Source organism: Rhinopithecus roxellana, chromosome 20, assembly GCF_007565055.1.
Source record: "Rhinopithecus roxellana isolate Shanxi Qingling chromosome 20, ASM756505v1, whole genome shotgun sequence".
NCBI lineage: Eukaryota > Metazoa > Chordata > Mammalia > Primates > Cercopithecidae > Rhinopithecus > Rhinopithecus roxellana.
The window spans coordinates 34,075,079-34,092,211 of NC_044568.1; the positions used below are offsets into that span (position 1 = coordinate 34,075,079).

Consider the following 17,133-nt stretch of genomic DNA (forward strand, 5'->3'; position numbering starts at 1 on the left):
CATTTTGGGGTGCTTTATGGAAATGCTTCCTAGTAGGGAATTCCCTGACTTCACACTTTCCAGAGATGACTCTCTCTTTTTCTCTCTAATACTTACAACAACTGGACCGCAAGGCTACATTTAGTCAGGAGATACTATCCCCAGCTCTTGGTGGATTGTTGATGTGAGGTCTGAGGATTCTGGTTGTTTGAAACGAATGGCCTCCTAGATTTATGGCATTTTTCTGTATATTGAGAATAGGTAATTAAAATGAGTGGTAACTATATTTGCATGTGATTTGTATGTTATAGTTAACATTTAAATTCTCTTATGTACTAAAATTTTTTTGGTTGCCACATTAAGCCTCTTTATCCTCTAAGGCACAGAGTAGCTTTCCACCTCAATTTTTGCTTTAATGTATGAACCCTAATGGGACCGTAGTTCAACTAAAAGCACCTAACTCATGAATGATATTTGCTCCATGTTTGAACAACAAATGTTTTAACCCACTGTCTTCACTAATATTGTAACTACTGTCTTACAGATTGACTTGATGCAAAACATCACAAAGGCTCCATATTATACAGTATGCGATTTTTGAGGTATGAGCTTTAGAAACTTACCTCTCATGTGGCATGTACATCAGGCTTTAACTTCAGTTTGATCGTTTTGGGGAAATTTATGCATTTCTTTTTTTTCTCTCCATGATATTTTTAGAATATTAAAGGGGCTGTAGAGGTATTTTTGGATCCTTGCTAGGATTCTTAGACTTAATAGATAGATTTTCTTTTTTCACTAAATTGAGACACTAATTCTGGCAGATGATATCCCTTTCAGCTCTTCTAACTAACTAGCCTAACATTTATGCCTGCCTCTTGGAGTTCAAATCTGCAGTTTCTATTTTGTGGCTTTGATTGCCTCATTTTAAGTGCTCATTTCTGTTCTTTAACAGTTTTCTATTTATTGGACTGGGATGATCTCGTTGGCGCTAACAGCCTGACATTGACATTTTCTGAAACCTAAGAAGTCAAGATTGTATAAAAATAGAAATTTTGTATAAATGCTAAACCATTTTGTGCTTTTAGGTTCAGAATGCTTACAACCTGAGTTCTGGTTGGAGATGTTTTGATTAATTTGTATTAAAATAATTTGGCAACTAGGGAGTTTTTAGGTATTTCTGAAACAGTGGCTCTATTCCAGTGAGTTTTTGTTTTTGTTTTTTTTTTAAATATTTCTGAAAACACACTTTTTTTTTTTTTGGGAAAAAATAATCTCAGTGTTCATAACTTATGGAATTTAGAAACCTTATTTCTAACCAATGGGGAAGCTGCCCCTGGTTTTTACAGTTTAGTTTGAAATCAGATGCTTCATAGTTGGAAACAGATTTGTTGGTAGCAACAGATTACCTGATTTCTTAGTGAAGTATTTAAGTTGCTCTATATTGACTGTAAAAACTTGTTTTGATTATATTCACATACTCATGAACTGTTTGTACATTGTGTTTTAGACTGGAAACTTTATTTTGTATTATAGTCATAATAACTTTTAACATACCCTGCAAACTAAGCATTTCTTTATAATTCATTATCTTATTTAAGCCTCACAACAACCTTGCATGTTAGATATGTATTATCCTCATTTTATGCAAGAGACAACCAAGGCTTGGAGATCAAGTAATTTGTGCAAAGGCACACATACTTTTCAGTGCTGGAGCTGGGATTTGAGCCCAGATCTTTTTTTAACTTGTATTCTCTGCTGCCTTATGTTACTACTGTGTCACCAGAAAATGATACAGATATTTAACTCTTAATAGTAAAGGTAGTATAGGAGATAAGTAAACATGATGAAAGCAGGAAGTGAAGGTATGTTTAAATATTGGCAGACTTCAGTTATCTTTGTGTTTCTGAATTAATCATGTGCTTATTTTATTCCCTCATCTAATAAGAGCTTACTGTGGCATACATATAAAGTTCAAACCCTGTCAGAAAAGGTTATAAGCTCTCTTACGTTTCAGTCCCCTTTCAGAAAGTAATGGTATGCTATGATTTATAGAGATGCATGTTAAATGTGTTATTTTTAGATACATAAGGAATGTCTTTTCATTAGTTTAAAAAAGTTATGGTCCATTGAGTTATATTTTAGTGCTTATAGACTTAGTATACTCAGAAAATATTCTCATACATTTTTCTTGAAATTCCATAGATTTTATTTTCCCTTATATTTGAAGTACTTAGCTTTATGAACAAGTGAACTCTGAATATTAGAAGATACTCCTTATGGAGCCTTAGTCATTTTAGTATGCTAGGTTATGAATTTCATGAAGTTTCAGATTGAGATTCTTTAGAATTCATGACTTGTACCAGTTAGATTTCCAAGCTTAATTGGACCTTTTGTCTGCATTCTGTATTAACAGTGATTGCAGTAAGTGCAGATGAAGGTATCCAACTCATTGAGCCCATGCAAAGTTTTATATTTAGTATTTTTGGGAACAAGGAAAGACTAATAAACTCTAAACGAAATATATACAGTATACAGACACTGCTGTCACTTTTACACCATAGAGGGAGGGGCAAAGTATAGAGGAATAGGTTAGTTTCTGGCCTTGCCAGTGTCCTGAACTTTTCTCAAAGATTCAGGTTCTAAAAGATTCAGAAAGCATTTGTAGTAAATAACATGGAATTGATTTTCTTTCTTTTCTTTTTCTCAAAGTTGTTCCTCTCAGGAGAAAATCAGTAGGGGAAGAACTTACTTGGATTTTTCATGTGCTACGACAGATCATTTGTGGCCTTCTTTCTTGATAGTTTATGATTGATGGCTGGAAGAATAACACTCATAAGAAGTCTTGTAGCTCAGCTCTGTTTTACTTATGGGGCAGTTGAAGCATAGAGCAGATACTTAGATGAGGACACGCTTTTACCCTTGGCTGTACCCCCACTTGTTTCCTAATAAACATCAGGTATTACTCTGAACAGTACCTAAATTTTAAATAGATTATGAACTACAACTTTCCAATAGAGCTTTATTGGATTTCTGATACCTTTTATTTCCTTACAATGTCTTCTTTTTTACTTTTTAAAATTTTGATTGCTATTCTTTACAATTAAGGCATCTTCATTAGGGTCTTCAATACTACAGTACCTTAACATAATCAGTACTTAGAAAATAACTTGGTAAGACATTGCCCCTCCCTGACATGCTGCCAGTGTTTTTTATTTTTATGACAGGAAAGACTGAAATTTTTTGACTGATTAACCCTCTCCAGGGGGGAGAATTTAGAAAGAATTATTCTTATTATCAAGTCATGTGAGGAAAACTCTGGACCAGAGTGACCAATTGTCCCATTTTGCCTGGGACAGGAGACTTTCAATGCTAAAACCAGCAAAGTCACCCTAATCCCAGTAGTTATTCATATTTCTGAATGGGTCTTTAGAACAGTAGAAGAGACTGAAAAGTTGGCATTTCATCCTTTGAGAATCTCTTCCCAATGAAAGACTTGTTAGACAGCTGAGTGCTTACATATAATATATAGTACATACTCTACTAAGTATAGTAGTAATGGTTAAATGTAAAAGTTGGGAGAAGAGAGGCTTGTATAAAGAAATATTTATTTATGTTGTTTGAAGTTCTAATCTTGTGCTTTTCTCTTTTTATAGAACTGATAGTGCATCAGCCGACCCAGATAATTTAAAATATTCTTCATCCAGAGATAGAGGTAGTTCTTCCTCTTATGGACTGCAACCTTCAGATTCAGCTGTTGTGTCTCGGCCAAGGCACGATGATACCAGAGTCCACGCTGACATACAGAATGACGAAAAGGGTATATATATTTTCTTATTGCTGCAAGCATGTTTTTTGAACCTACCTATCTCACCTTCCTGCCTTCCTATACCCCCAACTTTCTCGCTTTCTTCTAATATGTTTAAAATATAAATAACAAATGCAGTGTTATTTCTGAAAACTTCATAGGAAGTTTATCCACTTTATTATTTTTAAAATTTAAATATTTTTCCATACATAATTCATAAATGCAGTTTTCTTACAAAAAAGATACAATACTATTTTTGTTTTTGTTTTCAAAGATATTTAGCTAAGGTTGAAATTCCTCCCGGTTACTGTCTCTAAACCTCAAGAAAGTTTTTAAACAAAGTGTAAAATTTGATTTAATATAGTTTTCATTTCTCTGCTTATTTTCCAATGAAGGGATCAAAATAAAATTAACTTCTAAGGTGTATTAAAAGAAAGCAAAATTATTTTCAAGGCAGACAGTACAGGAAAAAGGTAGGAGAAGCAAAGGCTGGTTGAGCTGCAGATTGAGCGGTAAGATCCTGAGCTATCAGGAAATTGATTGAAGCCAACAATCATATTTAAATAACGTAAACATTGCTGTTTGTAGGTGGCTACAGTGTCAATGGAGGATCTGGGGAAAATACTTACGGTCGGAAGTCGTTGGGGCAAGAGCTGAGGGTTAACAATGTGACCAGCCCTGAGTTCACCAGTGTTCAGCATGGCAGTCGTGCTTTAGCCACCAAAGACATGAGGAAATCACAGGGTAAGGCTGGGAAAACGGGGACCAATCACATACACCTTCCAAAGACTTGTATCTCCTCTTATCCTGGGTATCTCTTACTAACGCCTTGCACAGGCATGAGTTGATTAGTCTACTGTGCAGGTAAAAATTGTTTACATTCTTTTCCTGTGAACTGTTAATTTCCCACTAGAAAGGTTATAATGCATTTTAAGAGAGAATTCTCTTAAAACAACATTAGAAGACTGGATAAGATCTTACAGAAAGGGTTTACCCAATTATCATGGATATTTAATGTATGGTGTATAGTAGGTTCTTACTACAGCAAGTCCTTGAAGTCTTGGGCCTGTGGAGGATATAGATGTATGTATAGAGTGGATACTTCTTTTTTCCTCTCTTTTATGTTCAGGGTACATGTGCAGGATGTACAGGTTTGTTACATAGGTAAACCTGTGCCATGGTGGTTTGCTACACAGATCATCCCATCACCTAGGTATTAAGCCCAGCATCCATTAAGCTATTCTTCCTGATGCTGTCCCTTCCCCTGTCCCCCAGAGTGGGTACTTTTCTGTTTTTTTGGTTGTTGTTGTTGTTTTCAGTATATACATTTTTTTGAGACAGAATCTTGCTCTGTTGCCCAGGCTGGAGTGCAGTGGTGCAATCTCTGCTCACTGCACCCTCCACCTCCCAGGTTCAAGTGATTCTCGTGCCTCAGCCTCCCAAGTAGCTGGGATTATAGGTGCCCACCACTACGCCCAGCTAATTTTTGCATTTTTAGTGGAGACAGGGTTTCTCACTGTGTTGGCCAGGCTGGTCTTGAACTCCTGACCTCAAGTGATCTGCCCATCTCAGTCTCCCAAAGTGCTGGGATTACAGGCTTGAGCCACCAGCCCTGCCTAGAGTGGGCACTTCTCTAAAGTTAAATACACTGATACCATTTTTCTGCCTTATGACGTAGCCTCACTGTATAGGTGAGTGCCTTGAAAGTTCAGAGGATTAGAGGTAATGATCATTTTTTTCCTTAAAGAGAAATTTACCGGTAAAGCTGAGTATGAAATTCACATTTCTGATTTATGGGCTTTGTTAGATGTAATTACTTTTCGGACATTTAGTTTTTGACATTTTTTTTTTTTTTTTTAAATACTGTGTGTGTGCTACGTGTATCTTGGTGAAAACCTTTGTGCCTGTAGCTTTTATTGTTGGTATATAACTTTTAAAAAACTGATTTCTTTCTGTAAGTTTTCACAAGTGGAATGAATTCAAAGGCTATGCTGTTTATTAGAATAAAGTGTTTGAAGCCTTAGACTTATGATACTATAGGAGCTAAACAGCGACTCTAAAGCTAATTCAGTACAATTCCTCTTCTTTAAAGGCTCAGGATCATATAGTTTGCTAGTGACAGAATTGTAAGTAGAGCCTAATTTCTCTGCTGGTAAGTTGATGACATTTTTGGTATCTGTCATGTTGAAATACTCTGGGCTAGGGATTTGTAAAAATCCTATTCTTCTCTCAGACATCGTAGTTTCTTTCTTTCTTTTTTTAAACTTTTAAGTTCAGGATACAAGTGCAGGTTTGTTACACAGGTAAACTTGTGTCATGAGGGTTTGTGGTATAGATTATTTTACCACCCAGGTATTAAGCCTGATACCCATTGGTTGTTTCTCTTGATCCTCTCCCTCCTCCCACCCCTCACCCTCCAAAAGGCTCCAGTGTGTGTTGTTCCCCTTGTAGTCATTTATTTATTTATGAGACGGAGTCTCGCCCTGTCATCCAGGCTGGAGTGCAGTGGCACAATCTCAGCTCACTGCAACTTCCACCTCCCGGGTTAAAGTGATTCTCCTGCCTCAGCCTCCCGAGTAGCTAGAATTATAGGAGTGCGCCACCATGCCTGGCTAATTTTTTGTATCTTTAGTAGAGATGAGGTTCCATCATGTTGGCCAGGCTGGTCTCAAACTGCTGACCTCGTGATCTGCCCTCCTTGGCCTCCCAAAGTGCTGGGATTACAGGTGTGAGCCACCGTGCCCAGCCTTGTAGTTTCTTTTATTATCAATTTTTTCTTATACCTTAGAAATGAAACTGTCAGACCCTTTGTGATTTGTTGTTTATGTATGTATTGGCTAATTATGGTAAATAGCACAGTTGAAAACGTATTGCAAAAATGTAGTTCTTTGTTTTGTTTTTTTGAGACAGAGTCTCGCTCTGTCACCCAGGCTGGAATGCACTAGTGTGATTTCACTGCAACCTTTGCTTCCCAGGCTAAAGTGATCCTCCCACCTCAGCCTCCCGAGTAACTGGGATTACAGAGATGTGCCACTATGTCCAGCTAATTTTTATGTTTTTCGTAGGGATGGGGTTTTACCATGTTGCCCAGACTGGTCTCGAACTCCTGGGCTCAAGTGATCTGCCCACCTTGGTCTCCCAAAGTGCTGGGTAATTACAGGCAAGAGCCACCTTGCTCAGCAAAAATCTAGTTTTTAAAGGCATTTTTAATATACTAATAGTGTTCACTATTGTTTGCTCGTTCTTGTGATTAAAAAATAAGGGGAGAAAAGTTGTGGTTTGCTACCTTTCTAGTGGAGGCGTACCTTGCATGTGGTAGATAACAATTAGACATTTGTTGAACTAAATATGTGATTATGGCTCCCCAAAACTTCATCCCAGGGAAATGATGATAATGTGAATAAGAGGCTTTCCTCCAGTGGGATACCTGGATGATAAGTAGAAGCCTATATCCTGGTTTTACTCGATTGAGACTTTATCCATACCCCTTGGAAGTTGTTTAATTTATCTCTACCCAGGCTCTTTACCTGCGTGTTGAAAACAGTTTGGAATAGATCCAAAGAAAGTTGTTACTAAGGCCTTTCTTTTTTCTCTGTCAGCCAGTCCTCTGGAATGAGGTGTTCAGTTGGCCTAAGGTTATTCATTTCTCATTTCCTTCAGCAAATATTTTTTTGAGGATCTGTTATGTGCCAGGCACTCTGCCGGGGTCTGGAATATAGAGATGAACAAAAGATTGATAGGACCTATATTCCCTGAGCTTTTATTGACCAAGGGACTGTGACCTTTGATGTAATTTTATTTTTGAGAGAGGGTCTTTCTCTGTCACCCAGGCTGAAGTGCAAATCTCTGCTTACTGCAACCTCTGCCTCACGGGCTCAAGTGATTCTCCTGCCTAAGCCTCACAAATAGCTGGGACTACAGGTGCACACCACCTTGCCTGGCTAGTTTGTGTAATTTTTTGTGTGTCTGTGGAGACAGGGTTTCACCATGTTGCTCAGGCTGGTCTCAAACTCCTGGACTCAGGTGATGTACCCGCCTTCCAAAGTGCTGGGATTACAGGCGTGAGCCACCATAATAATTATTATTAAAATAATTTTTAATTTTAAAAATTTAAAAATTCCTTTGTTTATTTATTATAAACTCAGTAGACAGCAGAATGTTTATATATTCACAGAGAGATCGATGTCTTATTCTGATGAGTCTCGACTGTCGAATCTTCTTCGGAGGATCACCCGGGAAGACGACAGAGACCGAAGACTGGCTACTGTAAAGCAGTTGAAAGAATTTATTCAGCAACCAGAAAATAAGCTGGTAAGTATAGTATGTTTGGAAATATGAGGATTTTTGTGTTTCCATAATAAAGTAGGTAATGCTACCTTGAATACTTTAAGAATGGGGAAAGCCTGGCCGTGGGCGCTGTGGCTCATGCCTGTAATCCCAGCGCTTTGGGAGGCCGAGGCGGGCAGATCACGAGGTCAGGAGATCGAGACCATCCTGGCTAACACGATGAAACCCCGTCTCTACAAAAAAAAAAAAAAAACCAAAAATTAGCTGGGCATGGTGGCAGACACCTGTAGTCCCAGCTACTCGGGAGGCTGAGGCAGGAGAACGGCGTGAACCCTGGAGGCGGAGCTTGCAGTGAGAGCTGAGATCGCACCACTGTATTCCAGCCTGGGCGACAGAGCAAGACTCTGTCTCATAAAAAAAAAAAAAAAAAAGAATGGGGAAAGCCTGTATTATGATGATCTAGAACTTAATGTTCTCTAATACGTAATTTCTTTTTCTTCGTAAAGACAAGATCTTGCTCTGTTGCCCAGGCTGGAGTGCAGTGGCACAATCATAGCTCACTGCAGTCTCAAACTCCTGGATTCAAGCTATCCTCCCACTGTAGTCTCCTGAGTAGGGACTTTCAGGCATGTGCCACTACACCTGGCTGAGGTGGAAGAATCACGAGCCCAGGAATTCAGGGTTGCAGTGAGATAAGATCACACCTCTGCATGTCAGCCTGGGCGACAGAGGGAGTTCTTGTCTCTTAAAACAAGAATAGAAACGTAACAAAGTATAGGAAGGGTTACAATTTTTTCTTCACTGCAATTAAGAACTTGATATGGGCCAGGTGTCATGGCTCATGCCTGTAATCCCAGCATATTGGGAGGCCAAGGCAAGTGGATCACCTGAGGTCAGGAGTTCGACACCAGCCTGCCCAACATAGTGAAACCCTGTCTCTACTGAACATACAAAATTAGCTGGGCGTGGTGGCACATGTCTATAATTCCAGTTACTTGGGAGGCTGAGGCAGGTGAATCGCTTGAACCCAGGAAATGGAGGTTGCAGTGAGCTGAGATCACGCCATTGCGCTCCAGCCTGGGCAACAAGAGTGAAACTCCATCTGAAAAAAAGAAAAAGAGCTCGGGCAGGAGAAAATTAATGAAAGTGGTCTAGTGAGGCAGATGACATTTGGCTCAAAGCAGGTTTCTTCTCCTTCCAAATTTTATTATGAGAAGTTTCAAATATATAGCAAGTTGAAAGAATTTGACATTGAATCTGTTAAACCCATTATCTAATTTTTGTCGTTAACATTTTACCCTAAATACTGCCTTGTTGCGTATCTCTCCATCTGTCCCTCCATCCATCAGTCAATTTTTCAAATGCATTTCAGAGTAAATAAAGCAAGCTTTTTGAGTTTATTTTTTTGTTGATGATCACAGCTCTATGTTTCCGGTGGAGGAATTTCTTTCATAGTCTGAAAGGAAACATGACATGCCTAATACATGCTCACTGGGGACTGGGAATACTAAAGAAACTAAAGTACTGTTGAATTATAATTTGGAGGGGAAGACAAGTAAAAAAGTACACAATGCTGTTCTTGAAAGTATAAGAATTTGAAGTTTTTATAAATGTATTTTCTTTTAAAGGTACTAGTTAAACAATTGGATAATATCTTGGCTGCTGTACATGATGTGCTTAATGAAAGGTAAGTAACTGCCCGCCGCCCGCCCGCCGCTCTCCTGAGCCGCCCGCCCGCCCCCTTCCCGCGTCCCCGCTCCCTCCCTGCGTAGCGGAAACATGGCGGCGGGAAGGGAGTGAGCCGCCCCGCGCCCCCGCCGCGCCCGCAGATTTCTACATCGTACTAAGGAAGAATGATTTCCTGTATGATATAGCCGAACCATGCAAAAATCAGATCCTTGAAAAGATGGAGAAATTAGCATACAGAGAAACTGACTTGTCAGATGTCAGAGCAAGGTATTGGTGGATCCAGGGATAAATCTCCAACTTCTTAACTCCTAGACCAGTTTTTAGTCCATTGACTATGCAGCCTAATGTGATAGACTGGAATGATGTTAGAAAACACAAATATGGTCACCTATCAGAGTCTGCATCCCAATATCAAGAAACTGCTGACATCCTGGAGCTAGGTCATTTTACCTGGGACAAATACCTAAAAGAAACATGTTCAGTCCCAGCGCCTGTCCATTGCTTCAAGCAGTCCTACACACCTCCAAGCAACGAATTCAAGATCAGTATGAAATTGGAAGCACAGGACCCTAGGAACACCACATCCACCTGTATTGCCACAGTAGTTGGACTGACAGGTGCCCGCCTTCGCCTGCGCCTTGATGGGAGTGACAACAAAAATGACTTCTGGCGGCTGGTTGACTCAGCTGAAATTCAGCCTGTTGGGAACTGTGAAAAGAATGGGGGTATGCTACAGCCACCTCTTGGATTTCGGCTGAATGCATCTTCATGGCCCATGTTCCTTTTGAAGACGTTAAATGGAGCAGAGATGGCTCCCATCAGGATTTTCCACAAGGAGCCACCATCGCCTTCCCACAACTTCTTCAAAATGGGAATGAAGCTAGAAGCTGTGGACAGGAAGAACCCTCATTTCATTTGCCCAGCCACTATTGGGGAGGTTCGGGGCTCAGAGGTGCTTGTCACTTTTGATGGGTGGCGAGGGGCCTTTGACTACTGGTGCCGCTTCGACTCCCGGGACATCTTCCCTGTGGGCTGGTGTTCCTTGACTGGAGACAACCTACAGCCTCCTGGCACCAAAGGGAAAGGCAAATCAAAGCCACAGTGAAATACCACTTCACACCCATGGATACAGCTATAAGCAAAAGACGGATAATAACAAATGTTGCTGAGGATGTGGAAAAACTGGAACCCTCTAACATTACTGGTGAGATTGGAAAATGCTACAACCACTTTAGAAAACAGTTTGGATGTTACTCAAAACGTTAAAGAGTTACCATGTGACCCAGTAATTCCACTCATAGATATATACCCAAGAGAATAGAAAACATGTCCACACAAAAACACATAATGAACATTCATGGCAGCATTATTTATAGTAGCCAAAAAGATAAAACAACCCAAATGTTCATCATCTGATAAATGGATAAATAAAATGTGGTATAACTATAGGACAAAATCTAATTGGCAATAAAAAAGGAATAAAGTACTAATACATTCTACAATATAGATGTATCTTAATAACATGCTAAATGAAAAAGCCAGTCACAAAAGATAATCACTGATGATTACATTTATATGAAATGTCCAGAACTGGCAAAAACATACAGACAGAAGTAGATTCGTGGTTGCCAGTGGCTGGGGGAGGGAAAAAGGGAAATGACTGCTATTGGGGTTTCTTTTGAGGATAATGAAAATGTTTTAAAATTAGATAGGGGTGATGTTTGCACAACTCTGTGAATATCTTAGAAAACACTAAAATGTAGGGTGAATTTGTGGTATGTAACTTATGTCAATAAAGCTATTATCTTAAAAAAAAAAAAAAAGGTAAGTAACTAATAATGGTTCAATTTAAATGACTTTAAAATATATTTTTAGAAATTATTTAAAATACACAAGAAAATAAGCCCATTGACTTTGTTTGTGAACATCTATTGACATTTCAGTGGGTCCTCTTGTCATATTTATCTGCATTAATTATGTTTTAATTACCATTAAATACAAATGGAATCCACTTGAAAAGAAATTATTTATTTATTTATTTATTTATTTTTTAGTTAGAGTCTCACCGTGTTGCCTAGGCTGGAGTGCGGTGATGTAATCTTGGCTCTCTGCAACCTCCGCCTCCCAGGTTCAAGCGATTCTCCTGCCTCAGCCTCCGTGCACCACCACTGCCAGCTGATTTTTGTATTTTTAGTAGAGACAGGGTTTCACCATATTGGCCAGGCTGGTCTCAAACTCCTGACCTGAGGTGATCCACCCACTGTAGCCTCCCAAAGTGTTGGGATTACAGGCATGAGCCATTGCGCCCAGCAGGAATATGTTATTTTTTTAATTTGCTAGTCTCACTGAATAACTGAGTCTTGACTTATGGAGTGGCATAAACTCTTGATGCAGGCATGAATGAATACAATTAGTTTTTGTAAACTAGAGAATTTGAAACTGCTTAGAGAATAGAGGTAAAAAGGAGCTTCCTTCTTTGGGTAAGAGTGGATTCAAACCATATATTCTCTGGCTGTTGGAGTCTCCAGAGGTGTGTGGTCATTTTTTGTTACAGTGATTCCCAAAGAATTGCAGTGGTGGCAAGTACCCAAAATTTACTTCAGCCCGTCATAAACCTTAGTGCCTTTTGATGGTTTTATTTTATAGAGTTACTTTTTAAAGTTATATGTAAATCATTACTATTATCCTTTTAAGTTTCTGTATTTAACTATTACCATTTTTTATTTTATAGTCATTACATATTGAATATTATATAGAATGTAGTTATGTATAGTGTGTTTTATCTAATTATTTGTTGCTGCCCTTTTCTGAGAGTTATTTAATACAGTTTGAGATGGAATTTAGCATTTCTGGGCCTTCCCTCACTGTTTGTAAATAACTGATTTTGTAAAAAGGAAGTAATGCCAGACAGATACTGTGGGGCAATGCAGGCTAGACAGAATATAGTATTTAGAGTGGAGAAAATTTCAACCTTTTGTGTAATTTGAATAGAAATTTTAAAAACTGCCGGGCGCGGTGGCTCAAGCCTGTAATCCCAGCACTTTGGGAGGCCGAGACGGGCGGATCACGAGGTCAGGAGATCGAAACCATCCTGGCTAACACAGTGAAACCCCGTCTCTACTAAAAATACAAAAAACTAGCCGGGCGAGGTGGCGGGCGCCTGTAGTCCCAGCTACTCGGGAGGCTGAGGCAGGAGAATGGCGTGAACCTGGGAGGCGGAGCTTGCAGTGAGCTGAGATCCGGCCACTGCACTCCAGCCTGGGTGACAGAGCGAGACTCCATCTCAAAAAAGAAAAAAAAAAAAAAGGAAATTTTAAAAACTATTTAAGACATTCTTTTGTAAGATGTGTTACTCATGTCATCATAGAAAACTTCAGCCTTTTATGTGTGTTTTTGTTTGTATTAAAATAAACACAGTAGCAAATTGCTTCAGGAGCTGAGACAGGAGGGAGCTTGGTGTCTTGGCCTTCTTTGTGCTTCTCTGAGCTATGAGGCCGAGAAGATCTTCAAGTGGATTTTTAGCAAATTTAGCTCATCTGCAAAAGATGAAGTTAAACTCCTCTACTTATGTGCCACCTACAAAGCACTAGAGACTGTAGGAGAAAAGAAAGCCTTTTCATCTGTAATGCAGGTAAGAATGAAGGGGGAAAATGCATGATGTACTTGGGAAAAAATTTGTCCCTTAACACATATCCTTGGAGGGGAGCTTGAAGAAGGGAAACGTGGAATAGGGATTATCTACTGATAGGAAATATTTTTTAAAAATTCCCCTTTCTCAGTTTGAGTGAAGGATACATGTTGAAGTTAGATTTGAAATAAGTTAGTTTTAAGATTTTTTCCTTGGCCGAGCGCAGTGGCTCACACCTGTAATCCCAGCACTTTGGGAGGCCGAGGCGGGCGGATCATGAGGTCAAGAGATCGAAACCATTCTGGCCAACATGGTGAAACCCCGTGTCTACTAAAAATACAAAAATTAGCCAGGTGTGATAGTGCACGCCTGTAGTCCCAGCTACTTGGGAGACTGAGGCAGGAGAATGGCTTGAACCAGGGAGTCAGAGGTTGCCATGAGCCGAGGTCGCACCATTGCACTCCAGCCTGCCTGACAGAGCCAGACTCTGTCTCAGAAAAAAGAAAAAAAAAAGGTTTTTTCCTCTTTGGTTTTTAGAAATGTTTTTTTGAGATTGCTTAGGACCAGAACGATTTGCAAATTTGAAAACAAGAACTGCACTAGGAATGCTGGATAGAAGAGTGCTTCATATTTGTTGAGGGAGACAAGAACTAAATATCACAACTTCCTTCTGAGCCTTTTGGTTTGCTAATGTGCCCCAAATTCTTATTCCAAATGTTTTAAGATAATCATGTGTAAATGAATACTAGCTCTACTTAGCTTTATTTCACGTTTGTGTATCTGAATATATTAAAAAATCATTCCTCCCCCGGCCTTTTTTTTTTTTTTTTTTTTTTTGATACAGAGTCTTGCTCTGTTGTCCAGGCTGGAGGGCAGTGGCATGATCTTGGCTGAGTGCAACCTGTCCTCCCAGGTTCAAGCGATTCTCCTGCCTCAACCTCCCGAGTAGCTGGTATTACAGGAGCGCGCCACTAGCCTGGCTAATTTTTGTATTTTTAGTACAGATGGGGTTTCATTGTGTTGGCCATGCTGGTCTTGAACTCCTGACCTCAAGTGATCCTCCTGCCTTGGCCTCCCAAAGTGCTGGGATTACTGTCATGAGCCACCGTACCTGGCCTAAAAGATCATTGCTGATTTAGTTTTAAGTAGGATTTTAAGTAATTAAATTTTTGTTGAGCTAATGTTTTTAGAAATTATGGTATTGATGTGTTTGGAATATCTGATATTAGGGTTTTTTTTTGTTTTTTTTTTTACAGTTTTTGATATGCTTTATTTTGGGTATGTAGATAAGGAATTTTTTTTTTTTAAATAAAAAATGTATTTTTAACTGGGCATGTTGGCTCACTCTTGTAACCCCAGCACTGTGGGAGGCTGAGGATGGTGAATTGCTTCAGTCCAGGAGTTTGAGACCAGCCTGGGCAACATGGTGAAACCCTGTCTTTGCCAAAAAAAAAAAAAAAAAAAAGGAAAAAAAAAAATAAGGCAGGGTGGCATGCACCTGTAGTCCCAGCTACTTGGAGGCTGAAACAGGAGGATCAATTGAGCCTGGGAGCTTGAGGCTACAGTGAGGTATGGTCAAGCTACTGCCCTCCATTATAGGCAAAACATTATTCCCCTTGATTATAGAGGTTTGAGAGAAATTTGAGGGAAGATTCAGAAAATTACCTGTAACTAAACAGAACGCCACCAGATTGGGCTTATTCTGCATGCATACAGTTTTTAGATTATGAACATTTCCCCAACTCTTGTGAAAATTCTTACATTCATAGAAAGGTAGATGCACCAGTAAAATAAATACCCGTAAATACAATAATAATTTCATAATACATACTCCACCTAGATTTACCACTTACTGATATTTTGCAAGTTTTATTTTCTCACACACTTTTGTTGAGCCATCTGAAAACCGTACACATGATGACAATTCACCTCATAATGTTTTAGTATGCATCTCCTAAGAATAAGGTTTTTCTTCTGTATAACAAGAGTATTATAATCATACCTAAGAAAATGAATTTTATTACGTATGTGTTTTACATTCAAATTTCTGTAATTACCCCTAAGATGTCTCTTAAATGGTTTTTCAGCATTGATAGTCTGTGCCTGTATAGATTATAACATTGGCTATTGCAAAATAATGGTTTTCTTTTTCTTTTTCTTTCTTTTTTTTTTTTTTTTGAGATGTAGTCTTGCTCTGTTGTCCAAGCTGGAGTGCAGTAGCACGATCTCAGCTCACTGCAACCTCTGCCTCCCAGGTTCAAGCAGTTCCCCTGCTTCAGCCTACTGAGTAGCTGGGATTACAGGCATGTGCCGCTGTGCTCTGCTAATTTTTATATTTTTAGTAAAAACGGGTTTCATCATGCTGGCCAGGCAGATCTTGAACTCCTGACCTCAAGTGATCCACCTGCCTCGTCCTCCCAAAGTGCTGGGGTTACAGGTGTGAGCCACTGCACCCAGCCTAAAATGATGATTTTCCGATTCTAGCATTTCTTTTATAAGATTGCTATGTAAAGCAGAGCTTTTCCTTCTTTAGGGAAGAATGTTTTTTAACAGCCACAAAACAAATATTCTTTCAATGGAATGCCATATAGTTATTTATTATTTTATTTTTGCCATATATTTATTTAAAAAGTTACGTATAATGGTGACATGAGCCTGCATGTTATTAATGTGTGGTGCCATACTGATCTTCTTTAATTCTAATATGAAGCAAGTACTGATATACTAAAGCATAAATTATATAAAATTTGCCTTATATTTTGGATTGGAGAGTAATTGTTGTACTCTATAGAAAAGTTTCCCAAATCCATTTTACTTTTTGTATTTGAAATTTAATCACGGGTAGAGTCTTAAAGAGAGCATTTAGGGATATTGTAAACAGGTGTTATTAAGGACTAATGTTAACTGATGTCAAAGGACTAATATTAACAAACATTGAAGAAGAGAAAACAGTATTTGTTTTCAGCCTAACATCTTAGTGGAGTGAAATATTTTCAATTTATTTTATTTTATTTTATTTGAGATGGAGTCTTGCTGTGTTGTCCAGGCTGGAGTGCAGTGGTGCAATCTCAGCTCACGGCAACCTCTGCCTCCTGGGTTCAAGTGATTCTTGTGCCGCAGCCTCCCAAGTAGCTGGGATTACAAATCAATTTTTTTTTTTTTTTGAAATGGAGCCTCGCCTTGTCGTCCAGACTGGAGTGCAGTGGCATGATCTCAGCTCACTGCAAGCTCCGTCTCCCGGGTTCATGCCATTCTCCTACTTCAGCCTCCCGAGTAACTGGGACTACAGACGCCCACCACCACTCCCAGCTAATTTTTTTTTTTTTTTTTTTGTATTTTTAGTAGAGACAGGGTTTCACTGTGTTAGCCAGGATGGTCTCGATCTCCTGACCTCGTGATCCGCCTGCCTTGGCCTCCCAAAGTGCTGGGATTACAGGCGTGAGCCACCGTGCCCGGCCAAGTCAATTTTTTTTTAAACTGAAACTACAGAATCTATTTTTCTTGGTCTCATACTCAGTTTTTTATGTAGTCACTTACTAAATAATGAACCTAATTTGCTTGTTTTCTCCCTATTTTGTTGAATGTTCACGGTTTGTAACTTTTATTTTTAAGCTTGTAATGACCAGCCTGCAGTCTATTCTTGAAAATGTGGATACACCAGAATTACTTTGCAAATGTGTTAAGTGCATTCTTTTGGTGGCTCGTACCCTCATATTTTCAGCACGAATTTTAGGGTGAGTTCCCC

At 39.1% G+C, this 17,133-nt stretch overlaps 2 protein-coding genes across 7 annotated transcripts in view; one reads left to right on the forward strand and one right to left on the reverse strand.

Annotated features, from left to right (window-relative positions):
- The first annotated feature begins 523 nt into the window (after positions 1-523).
- On the forward strand, positions 524-13,385 carry LOC115895223 (putative uncharacterized SMG1-like protein). 5 transcript variants are annotated; one of them, XM_030924934.1, is made up of 6 exons: positions 524-581; positions 3,633-3,796; positions 4,373-4,528; positions 7,959-8,095; positions 9,700-9,758; positions 9,901-10,038. In XM_030924934.1, exons 1-6 carry the CDS (start codon positions 568-570, stop codon positions 9,926-9,928), a joined length of 558 nt encoding a protein of 185 aa, XP_030780794.1. In that variant the 5' UTR covers positions 524-567; the 3' UTR covers positions 9,929-10,038. The 5 variants fall into 5 exon arrangements, 3 of the variants coding, with proteins under 3 accessions (XP_030780794.1, XP_030780795.1, XP_030780796.1); XM_030924935.1 differs by lacking the exons at positions 9,700-9,758; positions 9,901-10,038 and adding an exon at positions 13,181-13,385; XM_030924936.1 differs by lacking the exons at positions 9,700-9,758; positions 9,901-10,038 and adding an exon at positions 13,178-13,286.
- Positions 7,938-17,133, reverse strand: part of LOC115895224 (putative pyridoxal-dependent decarboxylase domain-containing protein 2) — a 63,615-nt gene continuing 54,419 nt past the window's right edge. Inside the window, exon 10 of one of the 2 annotated variants that reach the window (XR_004055420.1) lies at positions 7,938-8,048. The gene's annotated coding sequence lies outside the window, so the exon portion shown is untranslated. Of the gene's footprint in view, positions 8,049-10,722; positions 10,828-17,133 lie in introns of those variants that run through there. The other variant, XR_004055421.1, reaches the window with a different exon arrangement.